Source organism: Periophthalmus magnuspinnatus, chromosome 10, assembly GCF_009829125.3.
Source record: "Periophthalmus magnuspinnatus isolate fPerMag1 chromosome 10, fPerMag1.2.pri, whole genome shotgun sequence".
Classification (NCBI taxonomy): domain Eukaryota; kingdom Metazoa; phylum Chordata; class Actinopteri; order Gobiiformes; family Gobiidae; genus Periophthalmus; species Periophthalmus magnuspinnatus.
In genome coordinates, this window is record NC_047135.1 from 12,320,055 (window position 1) to 12,339,655 (window position 19,601).

Consider the following 19,601-nt stretch of genomic DNA (forward strand, 5'->3'; position numbering starts at 1 on the left):
CAACGAGCCAATCCAGAGCTGATAAATGACGAGGCTCACTGCAGCAATTACACAGAGAGACGTGACAGTTTTTCAATGTAAAGTGAATTAGAGTCAGAGTATATGGTGCCGGAAGCGAGCCCATAATCACTTCCTATTTGGAACACAGCTAGCAGGTTAGCTATGTCCATTTATAAATACCGTATGAACACACTTATAAAATGTGTTGTTGGTATATTTGGGTTTCAGTAACAGGCACCATTTTGAGCACTTTTCTCAGTTCAAAAGATAGTATGTTTTATTTTCAATTGGTTATTGCTATGGCGACTGTCCTCTTTTTTTCATCAATCTGGAACACATTGATGGACACATTCAGAGCAGGTGAACCCATAAGGCCATTTAATGAAAAGCAACGAGGACACTCATGATATCAGCAGACATTGTAACGCATCTTCTACCATTTATTCTCTTTTTGTCCACCACAGTGACCCAAATCCCTCTCAAATAACATTAAAATAAGACACTACCATTAGCCAACAGTTTTTCAGTTAACCACATTCACCCATTTTTTTTGTGGAAAATGAAACACCAGAACAGGACCACGAATGCTTGTATTGATCACAGGCTCCTGAAACGTATTTGTTAAATCGATTTTGTATTTTTCTTGAGTGTTCAGAACAAGAGAATACAATGAATTTAATCTATAAAGGTATCTATCTGTGGTTGCTAATGTGTGCATTGTGTCACCATGGCAACTGCAGAACTTTTCAGACCCCCACCCCCCACCCCCTGACCCTTAGCGTGATGTAACTGCGATCGATGTGATAGAGAGCTATAATGAAATGCTACATCTGCACTCTGCTAACCATATGAATGTGAGATGAGTTGTGTAACTGTACTTTTCGATGCGATGTAGAATGCCCATGTTATGTTTTGTTATTTATCGATGTATGTTGGTAAAAAAAATGTAAAAAATAAAGGGCAATAAGTAATCCGTGGTTAGTACTCACCATTGTCGGGCTCGCTCTTGCGGTCGTGCTCAGTGTCGGTGAGGGAGAGGGCAGAGTTAGCGCGGCTGGTGAGGCAGGAGCTTTGTTCAGACTTCAGGCCTCTCATCCACATGTGCTGCAGTCCCGGAGATGGGTCCACCTCTGGCTCTGTGTCCACATCCGAACCAACGCCCAGGGAGTAACTTCTGCCCCCTCCCCCGTGTCCCACATGAGCAGGGGGGGCGGAACACAGGGCCTCCTCCTCCTCCACCCGCTGCTGCTGCTGAGGCTGGTGCAGGTGGTAGTCGGGGCTGCGCATGGGGCCGCTCTTGCAAAAGTCTAAGTCTGAACATACAAGCACACAGACGAAAACCCAAATCAGGAATGAGCTGATTAAACTGAGCTTTGTTCACTGTGGTTCAAAACACCTTCTGTTTGTTTGAATCTCCATGAAACAAAGACTTGGAGCTTCTACAATCAAAACCGCGTTTCTTTCTGCAAGTATTTGAATCAAGATATTTGGGGTTTGATCAGAGGAGGCAGTTTTAAAGCAAAATAAAACATCACAGAATTTAGGCAAAAGTCTACATCAGGGTTAGTTTTACAGTCTGATTCAAAATGCATGAGAAGGGAAAGAAGAAAAGGAAGTCAAGGTTACAAATGCATCCACTTACATATAATTATTCTATCTTTAATAATGCATTTATGGATGCCAACAAAACAACACAGCATATTTAAACATAAAAAGGACGAGTTGATCTAGGTGGTAAATTCTTCAGGCTGAAACTGGAGACTTGGAGAGAATGGCGACTTGACTTTAATAAATGAATAAATGAAGTTGAGTCAGGATTACAAGTCACACTCAAGTCCTCATTGTTCCAGTTCAAATCCAAGTAACTTCAGACTAGTCAGAGTCAGGTCCAAGGCAAGTCCTTAGGTCAAGTGCAAGTTTGAGTTCAAGTTGACATGTGTACTCATCAGTACAGTCTAAGTCATTCTTATAAAGTCTCAGTGTGTGTCTGAGTACAGCCCATTAAAGAGGAGTTTTCTTAATCTTTAAAAATATAATTTAAACAAGCAGGTGATCTCCTGCACACATATGACTACATTTGACAGGGACACCATATTGGTAGTGGTGAATTATTGGTAATGAATGGCACAGAGTCCATGTTTGGATTTTTTTTTTTTTTTTTTTTTTTTTTTATTAAATAAAATCATAGACAATAATGCATCTTAAAGCTAATGAGATTAACCATTGACTTTTACCTGGCCCAGGTGTTATTTTAAGTATAGATCCCGTAGAAGGGTCCTCGGAGACATTTGTGAAAAACAGACTTTAGTATAAAGCCTTGTACCTATAACTTTTACTGATAGTGACAGTTTAAATCATGTGAAATTGATAAAATTGCAAAAAAAGAATGATGTGCTCTAAGCCAGTATGGGGTTTGGTAGTACATGCTGCGATTGCGTGACTACTATCAGAACCTCTACGCAGAGGCCCGAAGTGTCAAGGACTTGAGAAGTGTAAGTGCAAGTCTGAGCCCTTGAGTCCTCTTGCAATTCCAAGTCCAGTCCCAAGTCCCCAGTCATTATTTTCAAGTAGTCAGCTTGACCCCCTGAAATTGTGCAAAAGGAGGAACAAGTTGTTGAATGTAGCAGGACAACTGCAATTGAAAGTAACTGCAAGAACACCATATGATTTTCAGTGTTTATGGGTCATATCACAAAGAGAGAGACTGGAATAGCAATAGGTGCCAGCGTATTACAGCCACGAAAGCTAATACACCCCAAAACATCCATCTTTTTATAATTCATGTGACAAAGAACTAGCTGTGTAGGACAATCCAAAGAGGTGCAGGTGGCCAATATGAGTAATACTGGGCTTGAACTTACATTACACGGCCTAAAGTTGCGTGGAAGTTCCCAGAGAAGCAGCCGAGTGTGACTAAGCAATAATGCATGAAAAAAGGGGGACAAAAATGCTGAAATAAGCTTCCAAATCCCTTAACACCAACATGTGTTTTTATTTGCTCTTCCTCTTAAGCGGACCAGGTGTTTGCGAGACCAAACTAAACTCTCCACAGCTCCCAAATTATGTCAGGAGCCGGCTGGATATTTGAGCTAGCATTTATTAAAACATTTGGCAGAAGGAGCGTCCAAATCAAAATGCCAAGCTTGATTTTTCCTGATCCATTTGCCACAGCCCTATATCCTCCTCCTCCCACAGACCTGACGCGTGTTATTGAGCCTGAGATGTATTGAACGGCTGCTCAAACAGTACGCTGATCTCATCTATATTCTCCTTGGTGGGGTGAAGAGATCAGATAAAGATCAAACCTTATTAATATTGACTTAGGCTGAGGGAAAAATTGCGGCTGCTGTGCTTTCAGGTATTAGCGGGCCCTCCAATCCTGATATCTGAGAACATCTGATCTACTGTGTTAGTCTTCTGGTTACACTTCAATTCAATTCTATTCAATTGAGCCTGGCACTTTTTTCCTGTGGAGACAGTTGAGTAAATTCTCGCACATACCATCGCAGTGCAGATTCTGTGAGCAGGAAAGTTGCAGGGAATTTCGAGTAGAAATTGAAATCTGTACAAACTTGGATCTCGACATTGCAACGCGAGAGTTCTGTTGGAATCAAGAAATGCGTACGGTGTATGTATTTTCATGGGCATTGAGAAAGTCCTAAAACATCTCATAAATCTTTCTTTTTAGTATTTTTGTTCATTACTGTGAATTTATAGAGAAAGCGAATTATGGAAAGTTTTCCACAAACTATAGCAAAACTAGCTTAATCTGTGATGCTTGGTTAGTCCTGCCAGATTTCTCAATTTACTTAAAAATACAAAATTATCAAGCTGAGACAAAAGCTAATTCTGATGTTAAATTGCAAAGTTATTATAACAGTTAGTCCTTGCAATCCGAGAGGCAGGGCATTTGATTAAAATACAGTCAATTAGCTGGGGGAATGTACTATTTGTCCTTTATTTCTGATTAAATTTTCATTTTCAATTAAAGTTTTCAGTGCTCTCTTCATGGGGGTTGATGGTATTGAAAAAATCTGGATACCATTTTACCCTAATCACAAAAGTGCTTTTACATGTACATGTCTTGGCTGACGGTTAAGTATGGTATAAAAGTGAAAATTATAATTATCCACTGTAGATTTATGCCTTTATATACCTCTATTTGAAACATTACATGTATCTTCTTAAAATCTAGGCCTCTTTTGATACTTACTATATCCACTTATTGTTCAGTATATGGAAGCTGGAATAATATATTTTGGGGCTCAATATTTCTCGTGTGTAGATTTTCTTTGTATTTTTATTGCAATATAATATGATTTGAGCTGTAAAAGGTTGAATAAATAACTTCTATGGTTTATTATTGGCACATTCTGTTATCTGTGTATTGCAGCTCAGGTCTTTTAATAATACCATCTATTTAAAAATGGTTTAATGGGATTATCTTGCATTGTTGTTATTGCATCAGTGGCTTAAAGTAGCTTCAATATTAATGTTTATCGCAGTAAATCTCAGTAGCAATATATCATTCTTCAAAATGTGGTATTGTAACAGACCTATTCAAATCATTTGCTTTTCCAATTTTGTACATCTCCAAAACAACAAATTATCAGTGTTTTATATATCTCCTCAACCTATTTCCACAGCTCAAAAAGGAACTTAAAGAACAAACATAACAATAACACCTCATTTTAAGTTCACCAACTGAGAGAACTGTTTATTTCCTCACACTTCCCAGTTTTCCTAATATCGGACACATTTGGGAAATGAATTCTGAATTGCTGCCTTCAAGAAAGACAGCTCATATCTCTATGACTGTAATGAACGCTATTCCTTTTACTGCTTTTGAAATAGTCAAATTGAATTATGCATTATATTTGGCAGAGGAATCGTTTAAATCAGTACCATGCTGAGTAAATATGTGGTAGCACTCAAATCAACAATTTTCAGTCCATTTCATGCAAATTAACTCCTGACCTTTTTAAACAAATTTCACAGCCAGTATTAATCATTTATAAAACATTATTGCAAAAATGTGGACTTAATCTCTCTATGTAAATGGGACTTAGGGTGTTTTTCAACTCTTAAATGCCTGGACAAAGTGTCTTACAGGTCATAGTCTTTATACATAAACTTGTTCTATTAAATCAAATGAAGATATGTGAATAACTAAGAGTGGGTTGTACTTCTGAGCAGGTTGTGACATTGATGCTAGTATTGGGTTTAATGGTTATGCAAAAGGACCTCAAATTATTATTCATAATTATTTTCAATATAATACATACAAAAAAACAAACTAGTGATAACCAAGCTGTAGAATTACAGACTGATTAAAGTAGTGACACTAGACCTTATTCCAGACCTAATGACCACCAATAAGCAGTGGTGGATGTCATGATCCACACTGTCCGCTCCTGGTTTTACTCCTGTCCTGCTCTTTCCCTCCCTCACCTGCCAGATCTGGGCTGGGCTCCTGGCTCCTCCTGCGTGCACCTGCAGCCCATCAGTGCAATCAACACACCTGCTGCGCATAAAAGGAGCTGGGAGAAGAGACTCAGCGCGGGATCATTGTCGTGTCACTTCTTTCCTGCTTGTGTTCCTGTCGTCCCTGTGTTCTTGTCGTGCTCCGGTCCTGGATGTTTCCTGCCCGCTCTGTCCTACGCCCGTCTGGTCTGCCTGTCGTCCTGTGGTCCCTTCATGTCCCCGGTCCCTGTGTTTCCTGTGTTCCTGCTCACCTGCTCACCTGCTCACCTCCGGATCACCCACTGTTTGTACTTGTCCTATTATTACAATAAATCCTGTAAATATTCCCCGAGCCTTTGGTCTGCTACACTCACCCATTACGACAGTGGAAGAAGTACTTAATTTTGTTAACTAAAAGTACAGATACCTAAAATGCCCTTAAGTACAGTATATTTCAACCTTTACTTTGTTAGGTTCCACCACTGCCAATAAGTGCTTGTGTTGTTATTACAAAGATATGACACTTTTCATTTCATGTAGATTTAAATATTTTACTTCTTGAGTTCAAATAGAGCTCAAGAGTCTTGCTCACTTGTCAGGTTTTGGAAGTAAAATCTACATTCATTTGACATTCAAAAGAATATATATATAAATAAAAAAATGTTATTGTAAATGCATTTCACCATATTTTAACAATTAAATATATCTTATGTTACGTTATAGACAGGAGCTACCACATAGCTGGTCATGTGTTCAGACTTGTGCTATTTTATGGGAAAAATAATTGAAATTTTACTTCCAGAGCTGGCTTCAAAGTGGGCGGGGTTCCTGAGTGCCATACTGATATACTGACGGACCATATAGTGTACTAAACCACAGTAGCAGACTCACCTCTCACTTAGCACAGTTCATGCGATGCATGTTGGGTCATGCTGAAGCCTGTAGTTTCTATAGTGGTCGGGGTGGTGTTGACCAGTGCATTGACCAGCCTTGTGTCCTGCTGTTTTCTCTTCTGATGAGGTCAAGACATGCTGCTCCTCACACACTGTTCACCGCGAATTAAAGTGCTGCAAGATTGGTCACCACCACCCACCACTGCTTAGCTCAAATTGGCTTCAAGAGGCCAATTCAAGACAAATAGGTCATTTCCGAGCGACAACCACCCTGGCTTCTCGACAAACACCGACAACTCATATAAAACATTTAGTTGGTGAAACAAATGGCAAGTCAATTATGGAAGGAAGTGAATAGCAGCTCATTTCCATGTAATTATGTTAAACTGCTGTGAAAATACATTGGAAAACAACACGTGCTCCCACACAGATCAGAATGTACCACTGAGACTGCCTTTTGTGTATGGGTAGTTATGATAGAAAACTCACCAGACTGTTAGCGTTGGTAAATTACTTTCTACTTTTAGCTCTGAAGTAGGGCTGTAGTCAACTAAAAAGGGGGGAGGTGGCAAAAGCTCTCTCAAAACTATAGCATATCTGACCCAAATTGCAGTCACAAAAATATACCTTCATGCAAGTATTTAAACACAAAAAATACTAGGAAACAGTGTATTTAAAGTTTAATTTCCCTTTTTATATATAAATACCAAAAAAAGCCAACTCACTCACTTCCCCTTTCTTCTGTTGTCTGATATAAATCCTTATAATCTAAATAAAATCATTACTCAAATACCAACCATCGACTGCTTAATCAACTAAATAACTAAAGCCACCATCTTGTGTTTCTTGTGTCCTAAAAAGCTGTATGTAAATGATGTTGCAGTATTTTTATAGTCCCAGTAAAGCCAAAGTGAATCAATGCAATACTACTTTCCATTGTACCTTATTCAGTTACCCTTGTCTAAACTGGGTTGCTTATAATCAGTAGAGCAGGTATCTGTACTTTCTACTCCACCACATCTTTGAACAGGACTGAAAAGTAAAACAATTTTTTACTATTGTTTGAGACTTGCTGAAAAGGCTGAGGGTTTATTTTTAACATGTTCAGAATTTGAGTAAACCGAAATAGAACAACAAATAAACAAATAAACATAGCTAGAATAAAAAGATTGATTCAGTTGTTTCTGCTCAACAAAATTCAGCACAATTCTTGAAGTAATATTTTTACTTTTTACATTTTTAGTACATTTTTAAACAGGTACTTTAATACTTTTACTTAAGTTGAGAGATTGACACTTTTACTTATTTTTTTGCTCTGGTATCTTTACCTTTACTTTTACTTCCTTATAATCAGTGATATTTTCTGCACCTGTCAGTGTCTTAAATGCTGTACCTGTTTATATTTCGACATGCAAACTAAATCGCCTATGCTGCTATTACCCAATATAATGCAAATGGTACCCCCAGTTTATAAATACTTTGGCATCGCGCTCCTGCTATTTTCTGTTGCGTTTCACCTCTGAAATTGTGTATACCCATATGTTCAAAGCCATTACTCATTTATCATCATCTGAATAATTCAAATGTGTATAGCGTCTAATGCACTCGCAGTATTGTAAACAAACTCTTTGTTATGTAAGCACAGTAGTGCTTTGAATATAGCTTTTCATGGCAGGATGCAGCCTTAAGAAAATATACAGTGCCCTTAAAATAATGTAATGGTAATATTTGCATAAAACTAGCTCTGTGCTCTTTGATTTAATGCTTCTATAATTATTGCATAATTTAAACAAAGCACGCAGCAGAGTATTGTTTCCTGAATCTTATTTTCGTTTTTGTTTCACAATTTGTGTTTACCCATATGCTCAAAGTCATTATACATGCATTATACCATTTGAATAATTCAGATACAGTCTTTTGTACTGGGGTTTTGCACACGATGATGGATCACTCAAAAGTTTAAATGTTATAAAGCGCATTGTTAAAATATGCAAGGGTATGTAAATATGATGTGGGTATTATGCAAGGTGGCAGAGTGGTTAGCTCCTGTACCTGTTGGCCAGTGGTCTATGGCTATAAGGTCCGGATATAATGTGGAAAACGGAACATAAAGCAACTTAGTATTCATGTTATCAGATTGTCAAAATAAAAAAAAGTAATGGTGAAAATCTGCTATTGTAAGCAACTTGCACTATGCACTTTTTGTATCATATAGACTTGCTCCTATAGAGGAAACAGCGGTGGGAATTTTAGCTCTGGAGTTTGGTTTCTATTTGATAAGGTGAAGTCAGTAAGTAAGTACATAAAGTCAAAAATATAGCGTGGTAAAACTGCTCATAAAACTTCATTCATTCATTCATTTTCATTTTCATTTATCTTTATTTATACAGAGAGAGCCCATTGAGAGCACTCAAACTCTACTTTTCATGAGCGCCCTGTTAAAATACAGAAAAATACTAACAAAAACAAACTGAAGAAATAACTACATAGCTCCATTTAAAACATTAAAAACAGGAGCAGGTGTGATTATAAATGTTTATCACCAGATTATTAAAGTGCATTTGTGGCACCGATGTATCCAGTTTTGCTTGTCCTTGAAATGTATTCCATTTTTGGGAAGCAAAAACTACTAACTAAAAGTGTTTTTTCCCCATTTCAGTTGTATTGGAGCCAGTTTTTAGACTTAGACAATCATGAGCTCTTGTATTGAAAGTTCCTGTATGAAAGTTCAACAAACAAGTGAGATATTCAGGCAGTCTATCAAGTACTCCCTTATAAATCAGTTTTACACAGTGTTGTTCACTTCTGACAGATAGCGATGGCCAAACTACTTTTTCACAGAGTGTCGGTGATGGGTTTTAAATTCATCACCTGTTATAAAAGGAAGGCCTGAGTGAAAGAGTGAACCAAAAGGTTTCAAAGCAGAGGCTGAAGTCTGCAGCTATATTATATCTCCATAATCTCATTGCTACCAACATGTAACCTAAAGTTGCAAAGATAAATTAAAAATCAGAATGGTTAGGTTGTTTTTTTCCATATTATAAAAACATGCAGTTGGTGGAAAACACTTAAGACCCAATAAAAGGTAGACTTATTAGAAGATAATGTCATAAAGTACTTGGGGAGTTGAATGAGAAATGATTGGGCCGATCTTTGTCAAGAACAGTGTAATCCATTAAAAACCTGACTGGAGGCAATGTCCCCCTTAACAGTTGGTTACTTAGGTAGGGTACACTATATATAACTCTGCGCTCAAAGATGAACAGATGTGCTTCTTTGTACAAGCTGCCATTGACATTTCCAAAGCTGCTCCGGGGTCTGCGGCTCCTCTCCATATGATGGGCGAGGCAGGGGGGCAAGTTTTATTATCAGAACACAAAAGATCTACTCACAGACAAAAGGAGGATGTATCTGAGCCGAAGTAAAAGTAGAGAAGTACTGTCACTGCAAAAAGAATACTTTGACTATTTTCAGGTTAACAGACAGACCATCACCACTACCACTACCACCACTACTACTACTATCCCTACTACCACCACTTTCACTGCCATAACACTACCACTACAATTAATACTACTACCATTACTACTACAACTACCATCACCACTTCCCCCACTACCACTACCATACATTCCACTCCACTACAATCACTACTACCACCACTACTACCATCACTACTACCATTACTACTACCATTACTACTACCACTACTACCATTACTACTATCACTACTACCACCACTACTACTACTACAACTACCACTCCCACTACTACTACTACTACTACCACTACTACTACTACTACTACTACTACTACAGCCTCCACACAATTTAAAAATACTGTTTGAAAAAGTTGCTTTATTTTAGGTAGTATTAAAAAAAATCAATTAAAAAAATCAGAAGAAATTCTGCTATTCACCAAATCCAAAAAGTCCTAATTAGCACCAAACAATAAACATTTTTAATTTAAGATGAAACGTCTAGCACAGTCTTTGTAGAAAATATTTGTTCAGGTGAAGGGTAAAACCTTGTTCATAGAAACTGAACGAGACTCGGCAACCAACCAGGATAAAAAAACACTATGATTAACTATTGGACAAAGGTTTTGATTTGATGCCACATTTTTTTTGAAGAAGGTCATCTGAAAAACCTCACGATGAGTAACAGTGAGAGAAGGTTAGGTCTGGTGCGTACTGAATATAACACGCCAAAATCCATTGCAGGTGGTATTCAAGCCATGAACCCCCTGAGTGAGGGGGCCTGTCAGGAGTTGTAACTGTTACGAATGGCTAATGTTGCTTGTTAGCATGGCACATCGGCCCTGGCAAAGAGAGAGGGAAAGGGGGAAAGAAAGAGAGACAGAGAGAGAGAGAGACAGAGAGAGAGGCAGAGAGAGAGATGCGGAGTAGTAAGTGGGAGTAGATGGTTAGAGAGAGGGATACATATTAATTAGTGTAAATGAGAGGCAGAAGAGGAGAGCAGAAGAGAAAGAGAAACAGAGAGATGAAGACAGAGAGGTAGAGACAGTGAGAGAGTGTGAGACAGAGACAGTGAGAGAAATGGGGAGTAGGAAGTGGGAGTAGCAGGTTAGAGGGAGAGGGAGGGGGAAAGGGATGGAGAAAGAGATACATATTAATTTGTGTAAATGAAAGGTAGAAGGGGAGAGAGGGAGAGAAAGAGAGATAGACAGACAAAAACGAAGAGGTAGAGACAGTGAGAGAGTGAGAGACAGAGACACAGAGAGAGAGAAAGACAGAGAGAGATGGGGAGTAGGAAGTGGGAGTAGATGGTTAGAGACTGAGGGAGGGAAGGGGAAAGGGGTGTAGAGAGGGATACATACTAATTAGTGTAAATGAGAGGCAAAAGGGGAGAGAGAGAGAGGACAGAGAGAGATTCAGAGAGAGTGGGGAAATAAGTGTGTGTGAGAGAGAAAGTGAGAGAGAGAAAGACGGAAAGTAGGATGTGGGAGGAGAGAGTTAGAGAGAGAGGGGGGAGAAGTAGAACTGGATGGATTGAGAGACAGATGAAGAGAGGGAGTAAGAGAGTTGGAGAAAGGGATACATATTAATAGAGAGAGGGGGTAGTGAGAGAGAGAAAGAGGAAAAGAGGTGTTGAGAGGTGGAGAGAAAGAGAGGATCTGGGAAAGAAAAGAGGGAGTTTGAGGCAGAGGAAGAGAGTGTAAATGAGATGGAGAGAGGAAGAGAGAGAGGGCAGACTGAGAGGGAGAGTGGGGAAATAAGGGTGTGTGTGTCATAGAGAGCGAGAGAGAGAGAGACAGAGACAGACAGACAGAAAGAAATAAAGAACGAGAGAGATGGGAAGTAGGAAGCAGTAGTAGAGTAGAGAGTTAGAGAGAGAAAGGGAGGTGGAAAGAGATGGAAAGAGGGATAAATAGATGATTTGAGAGAGAAAGGGGGTGAGAGAATTCACAAGAGGAATACATATTAATATAGAAAGGGGTAGTGAGAGACAGAAAAGAGAGGGGTGAGAGGTGGAGATACACAGATGAGTTAGGAAAGAAAGAGAGTTTGAAGTAGAGGAAGAGAGATTGTAAAAGAGTGTGAGAAACAGAGACAGAGAGATCAAGAGAAAAGAGAATGAAGAGAACTGAACGAGTGAGTATGTGAGAGGGAGAAGGATGGGAATATATGATAGTGGATTGGATAGAGATACAGGGGTTGAGAGATAGGGAGTAGGAAAAGGAGGATGGCTGATGAGAGTATAAAAGAGAGTGAGAGGGACAAGAGAGAGAGATTGTGGGAGAGTGGGGGAGGTAAGTGAGAGAGAATGAGAGACAGAGAGTAACAAAGTGAGTGGGGGTGATGGCAAAGAGAGAGTTGGCGGTAGACAAAGAGAGACATTGGAATAGGGAGTGTAAAATAGTGAGAGAGTGTAAGAGAGAAAAAGAAAATTATAGATAAAGCATCACGATTTGCAATTTATATTTTAATTATAGGATTCTGTTCAAAGTTCACATCTGAGCTACAGGGTGAGCTGTTTTATGCAGAATGAGACAGGATATTTTGTTTTTGTGACACAAGTTATGGTTACTTCAAAAATTGCAGTTTTGACTTTTGTGTCTGGTCAAATTGCAATTTTGACTTGATTGCGATGAATCTCGCAGCCCTTGGGAGGAAGTAAGAGAAAGAAGAGGGAGGCCATAGAAGACGAGAGAGTACCTATTGATCACTGTGAACTCTTGGCTGCAGGGCACTCGTGATGAGGTGGAGCTGCTCTCTTAACACCACACATGACCTGCATAAAGGCCATCCATCAGCATATGCTATGACCCATTCCTCCTGCTGTCACCACACCACCACGGAGGAGGACTTTTTCTCCGCATCTTTGTCAACGTGGGCATCTACCTGTTACTGTGTATATATGTGTGTGTGTGTGTGTGTGTGTGTGCGTGTAACAGAAGGCGGTGTTACTCAGCAGGTGAGGCCAGAGAGGTTTGGAGTTGACCTAGTTTAGCTGTGGGGGAGAAATATCACCTCCGTGGAGAAGAGGTAATTGGCTGCCTCCGACTGTCCTTCTGGCTCATTGTGGGCTGTAATAGGTAATTCACATAGGCCCTTTTAAAGACCTGGGCCGAATGTGCGGGAGCGGAGCTTGTGTGGATCCCTCTTTATGTCTGTATCCACTTGCGCCGCTGCAGATTAATTAACCTCTGTGTCTGTATGAATGCGTGTGGGGGAGTTAAGATACAAAACTAGGACAAATAGGGTATTCTACAGCCCTACGCGTAAACAATCAAAATGTTCAGTATGGTTGATTTGTTAAGTTTTATAATGGATTTTGCCCTCCTTGTGCGTTTAAGGTCAGTCCAGCCAGAAGTTGCTTAAGGTGTTAAATGAACAAAACTCCAATAAAGATCCAGCTAATGAGACACACTACTGTATATAACTATCCAATATCATCACATCTCATCTTGTACTGGTCACTTGGGATATGTTGTAAGTCTAAATTTGATTCAGTCAGGCCTTCAAACCTAATGATCAGAAGTAATTATAGCTTTGCAGTATAATCAGTTTGTGTATATTTTAAAGTCAAATTTTCAGACTTTGTTTGAACATTTATTTGTTGTCTTAAGTCATTTCAGTTAGCTAAAATGACCTCACAAACTATGCTCCAATGCCAATGAACTCTCTCATCATAGACCATCTAGTGTTGTCACTATACAAAAATTTCATAATCAAAACTGTGTCTTTGGGATATAACTTGTAACGTGTAATTTCTTCGACATCGATACTTCTTCAGATAAGTTCTAGTTTTGATACTAGTCTTAGCATCGATTAGTATCTGGGTATCACTTAAAATTGTAAGTGTAAGTATATATCGTTACATAAGCATGTTTTTGGATGGTGGGAGTTAGCAGACTACCCAAACTGAAACAAACATAGGGGGATTCCACTGACAAAATGACTAGACAAAGGATTTAACCCACAACCTCTTTTGATTAAATGCTGGATTGTATGAACTTCCATCCGATATGAATTTTGACAGTATTCAAAATTTCTACATCAGGCTGCCAGTGTTCATAAATTACTGAATATATACACCAAAAATGCATATTCAGAACGCACATTTTTAGTAACTGTATTCCAGTTCAGCTACTCTTTCACTTGGTTTTGGTTTTACTCAGAATACAGTTACTTTCCTAAAATCAAAGAATACATGGTGGTGCATGTGGTATTTTATGGCACATTTTTACACTATATTATAAGGTAATGTGTACATATTGTAAGTACTGTTCAAAACACAGTACTCTGAGCATGATGTCATACTCCCAGATGGGGGGCAACAGCCAATTTTCCCTATCCCCATTGTTTTTTTTGTTGAAATATCTAAAAAATAAATTCACAAATACAGATTCTGAACATATCTATTAGTGACTGGACCCTAAAACCCACTATATTACAACAAAAATCTGCATTCTAACTATATTCATTTTACCTGTCCCCATCTATATAAAATATTTTTGGTATTCAGAATGTTGTGATGATCTGAAACCCAGCAATACATTACAACATACATTTTAATGCAGACATTCAGTATTCTGTAAGTTGGGGAGCATTCACAGTTGATTTGGTCCTGCTTTGAGCCCATTTTAGTCTGAATGTAGACGTGGTTTGGTCCAGGTTTGGACCCAAATTTAAATCCCAGTTTAGTCCTGGTTTTGACGTGGTCTATGTGTGAATGCACTTTAAACACATTTCAAAGTATCCTCCCCAACACTGCAGACTGCACATAAGACAGACAGACAGGAAGACCATCTGAAAAATCAAGTGAAGCCATCGAAGCCAGTCGGACACGGGCAGGTGGAGTGTACAGTACATTTTCCTGAACTAAAGCTGAGTGAGTGCACCTGTCTCACCTGGCTGGGGTTGGCTGTAGTTGCTCTGCCTCTCGCGGTGTGATCCTAGCGTCAGGCGTAGCTCGTGCGTGTAGTCGGGCAGGGTTTCGCGGGAGGTGTAGGAGCGGTGGTGCGCGCGTCCATCTTCGCTCTCGTCCGATGAGCTGGTGTAGGACATCTCCATCTCGTGGCGCCCTTTGGACAGCGGCTGGTACGGTTTACTGTCCATCTCCTCCATGGCTCAGGGCTACACTTCAGACGGTCAGCGCGGCCTCGGCACACAGCACAGAGTCTGAGAGCGAGATAGAACACAGCACAAGTTTATTACTAGGTTGTCTTTATATAACACTTTATAAGCGTATGGGGGAGATGGCTTTGTTTTAATGGGGAAATATTCAGATGTGGCTCTCAAGCGTTTTAGACCAAATACTTAAGACAATATCTGGCTTTCAGGGAATCACTACAACCAAATCCAGACTTATCAGTAGTAGAGTAAGGCTTAACATGGTCTAACATAAACCAGATTTAAACTAAAACAAAAAAAAAAATGAATATGGGAGATTCAATACTATATCAATTTATATATGTCAGATGGAATAAGAGAGGTCAGAATTTATCATGGGACTTTTTCTTTATACTTTGAACCTCAATGAGATTTCTGCCTCAATGAGATTTGAGCTGTAGAAGATTGAATGATGAACTTCTGTAACTCTTTCTGGATGCACATTTTGTACATTTAGAATACTTTTTGGGGGATAATTCAGATTTTTGGTTTGGTTTCTATATTTACTTCAGCAATATATCATCCTTCAAAATGTGTTATTGTGACAGGCCTAGCTTTCACAAATCTAAACCTGGACAGTAGTATCAGTAGTAAATTAAGGCTAAACTCGGCCTAAACTAAACCAGGTCTAAACTAAGACTAAACAGTGGATAAAGTAATTCTAAAAAAAAAAATTTAAAAGTAAATGGTCACATTTTTATAAAGCGTTTTTCCACCTTCAAGGCACTCAAAGCGCTTTACATCAAGGAACCACACATCACCCACCCATTCACACACACATCCATACACCAGTGTCTTGCCTAAAGACACAACGGCAGCATTCATCTGTGGGAGCTGGAGTCGCACCGCCAAACTGTGGGTCAATGGATTCGACTGTAAAACCAATGATGTTTATGTCGAGAGCGGGATTTGAACCAACAATTACTGTCACGCCTGTCGCACATTAACCCAAAGACAAACACAGACACGTTTTCTTTATAGAGGTGGGAAATACACTGAAAAAGTACTATAGTGTAACATGAACCTCACAAGGCATAATTTATCACTTTTCTGATTAATTTCCATAAAGAAAATAGATTTTTCTACAGGCAGATTCAAGATTATTATAGCGCAGGTGTGAAACCAGTTACAGTCAGTTTCACACAGTTACACAGAGGCGCCAGTTGAATTTTGTAATAAATATGATGTTATTATGAAGCCATTTTGTTGTTTTTCATCAGCATTTCAATGTATTTCAATTTCAACATCTGTGGACATGCTCTGACTTACAATCTTGGTCGTCTTTACTAACTGGAATTAGTTCAGCATCATTAGCTCCTCCCTTCAGATAAATATAAGGCAGTGTCCACCAAATTTTGTCCAGTTAGACAGGATGGCTGAGGTATTACACAAACAATAACCCAGACACAAAAAGAACACGCAAAATGGAAAACCCTGCTTGGTCTTCACCTCAATCCCCACGACCTTCTTGGTAAAAGGTGGCACGGCTTACCACTTTGACGAAGGAGTTGTAAAAAGTAGAAAGAGTCTAGTAAAAAAAGACAGCATGAGAAAGAAAAATATCAGGAGAAGCCTTTTATTGAACACAGCGGAACAATGGCGCAACATCTGCTCATTCCAATTACAGCAGGCATTCATAAACACTATTTGGCTGCTTTCATATTTCACACCAAAGGTTAGTCCTGAATCAATACGCCACGGAGGGGACTCTGATGGTGGCCATTACTGGGCTGCATGGGTTCGGAGAGAAATGGGACTACATCAGAGGAGTACTTTCCGAGGCTTTATCTCTGTTACAACCATCGACAAACTCACCATAGATCCACAAACTTTCAGATAAGACTCAATAACAGTGAATCATGGGCGTCTGTAGCACTGATGAAAGGACATCGTATACTGGCTGCTCCACTGGGATTCTTGTAACAAATATGGATGTGTAGAAAGTACTCAGATGTGAAGTAAAAATACTGCTCCAAACTGAAGTAAAAGTTTCTTCAATAAAACTAGAAAGAATTACTGTAATTACACTAGTGCTAATATAACAGATAACAGAGTGTACTGCACAACTGCAACAACAACTACAATTACATTTTGCAGAGGAAAAGTTTGGAAATATTTAGGTTTTAGCCACTGTGTTTGTAATTTTGAATACAAATAGTAACCGTAATAATGATTTGGTAACATCTAGACACTAATGCATTTGGTTTGCCCTTAAATATAACTGTATTTATAAATATAGTCATAAAAATGTCAGTTATTTTGCAGATTATTTATTATTTTTGCATTATTTATTATTTTGCAGATTTTTGAAAATGCTTTGGAAAATAACAAAAGTAACTATATCCGCTTCCATAGTCCTCATCCAACACTCCCCAAAACTCCTTCTGATAAAACTGCATAATCAGCAATTTTATACAATTGCCACACTGGAATGAAGTGATTTGAAAACACTTGATTGGGAACAGCCTTCTTTGGGTGCCCTGCCTGAGACCTTTCCAGCCTATTTCCTGCAGATATAAGGCTTCTAAATGGAGCTGGAGAGGGTCATTGCTCATAGAGACAAAGTGCTTTGGTATTGACCTCTTCTGGGAGTCCTGTAGTCCATACATCAGAGCCATTAGACCGTGGCTTGCTCAATACCTCCGAGATCCAGAGGCACGGCCAGATCACCACTATTCTGATACAAGTTTACAGCTGACCTTTCTCCCGGTGCTCCCATGCTTTTATTCCACGTGAAGGACTCCTCTTCCCCCCTGCCTTCCTCACCCTTCTCAATCCAATGTATGTCTTCATGGTTGGCCCGGTTTGCATGTGTTTTGAAAATGTTTCATAGTAAACATTCTCAAAATAATAATAAAAAAAAATCAACTATATTTTCACTTTTGAATAATTAATGTATTAAATAATTTACAATATTTTTATAGGCCCACACTGTTATTACTAGAGATCAACCAATATGTTTTTTTTTTTCATGGCAAATGTCGATTGATTAGAATCCAGAGCAACCAATGGCCAATGAGCTCTGGCGATATTTTTATGTCGATATGTGGGTTTGATTTTGATAATTTTGCCCAACTTATTACCACAAACCTATAAGCGAGCGGTGTAGTTATGTTTTCTGAAGTTATTGCATTGCACCCAAAGTGTTCAGACAAAGCTCGGTGTGTACTCTTTAGTCAGCGGGCCGAGCAAAACAAAATATCAGCCTGTGCTAGAGATTTAAAGCTGATAGCCAATGGGCTAAAAAGTGCAAATATCAGCCAACAAATATATATAGTTATTACTAAATATGGTTCCAATTGCACCTGTTGTATATGGGCCGTAATTAGTGTGACACAACCGTTTATACACATGCATCACTGCCAATGCTGCTCAGATGAGCAGAGCAGCCTGTGCTGGTGAGCTCTACATTGCCGCTCTACAAGTGAAGCTAGCACTTGTTTAGGTTTTACTTATTCTCCACAAATGCTAAAAATACGACACCATTATTTTTGTCCTGTAAGATTTAATTTTTCTCGTTATTTTCGTAAGGAGCTGAGTTCTTGCTTTCTCTTAATGTATGCTTCTTGCCAGTGCTTTAATCCAATCCAAGTTTATTTGTATAGCACATTTTATAAACAAGACAAGTTTCCAAAGTGCTGCAGAATGCTCCAGAATTCCTCCTTTGTCACTGCTTGCAGTGATGATTCTATCCATGCAAAAAGACATACTGCAAAGCTCAACCCTGCACAAGAAGTGAATCAAAATAGGCTGCCATTGTTTGAATATTTCACATTGTGCAGGTTGTTTTGAATGTAAAAAGGTAGATTAATAGTGCAAATGGCCTTCAACACCTAAGTGTTTTTAAGCAAATAATTGTGTTTTTTTACCTCCTCTGATCTACTGGTGTCAGACATCTTGAACCTTGGCTTTTTAAGAATCGTGTCAAGTCCAGGTACAAGGAGGAATCTGGTGATTTCTCCATTCAAAGGCTTGTAAGATAATATTTTTAAAGATGGTTTACAAAGAAAAAAATGCACCCGTTGCAACAGTTCAAAGGTTTCCCTCACTTGATAGATTTGCTGCTTAGAACATGCACACAAAGCTTTATTGTAACACTTTAATATGAAAAGACAACTGTATTAAAATTGATATGCAGTTCCATTAAAGGCTTGTGGCAAAAAAGGTCTGTGGGTCAATTTAAATGACATGATTTGAGGAAAATAATCAAAATCAGCAGAGTTTATCAGCCATCGGTTTGTCTGCTTTTTAGACAATCTGTATTGAACATGAAAAAACACATCAGTCGATCTCTACTTTACATCACTGCTGCACCTTGGTTCACCTTCCTGGCAGCTCAACATGTATTTGCTCTACCCCTCCTCTTCTCCTAATCCCACCCTCGTCACTTCCAAAGACAAACCTTCAGCATTTGGTATTCAAATCAAATCTCTGCATTTGTCACACCTGATTAAAAGTCAAATGATCTTAAATCTGCTACAGGCAAAATGTGTTCCCTAACCAAACCATGAGGTCCAGAACATGAAACACGAACGACTATAGGACTGGGAAAATGATTAGAGCTTAATTCAAACAAGATCCATACTTTTCCAAATCTTCACTGTTGA

General features: G+C 38.9%; 1 protein-coding gene across 1 annotated transcript in view; it reads right to left on the reverse strand.

Annotated features, from left to right (window-relative positions):
- The window catches only part of tenm1 (teneurin transmembrane protein 1), a 431,225-nt gene that overhangs the window by 378,519 nt on the left and 33,105 nt on the right, over window positions 1-19,601 (reverse strand). Inside the window, exons 2-3 of the mRNA XM_033974050.2 lie at window positions 14,733-15,003; window positions 990-1,313 (exon numbers count right to left, since the gene is read on the reverse strand). Coding sequence (XP_033829941.1) covers window positions 990-1,313; window positions 14,733-14,949 — 541 coding nt within the window. The 5' untranslated portion in view covers window positions 14,950-15,003. The remainder of the gene's footprint in view (window positions 1-989; window positions 1,314-14,732; window positions 15,004-19,601) is intronic.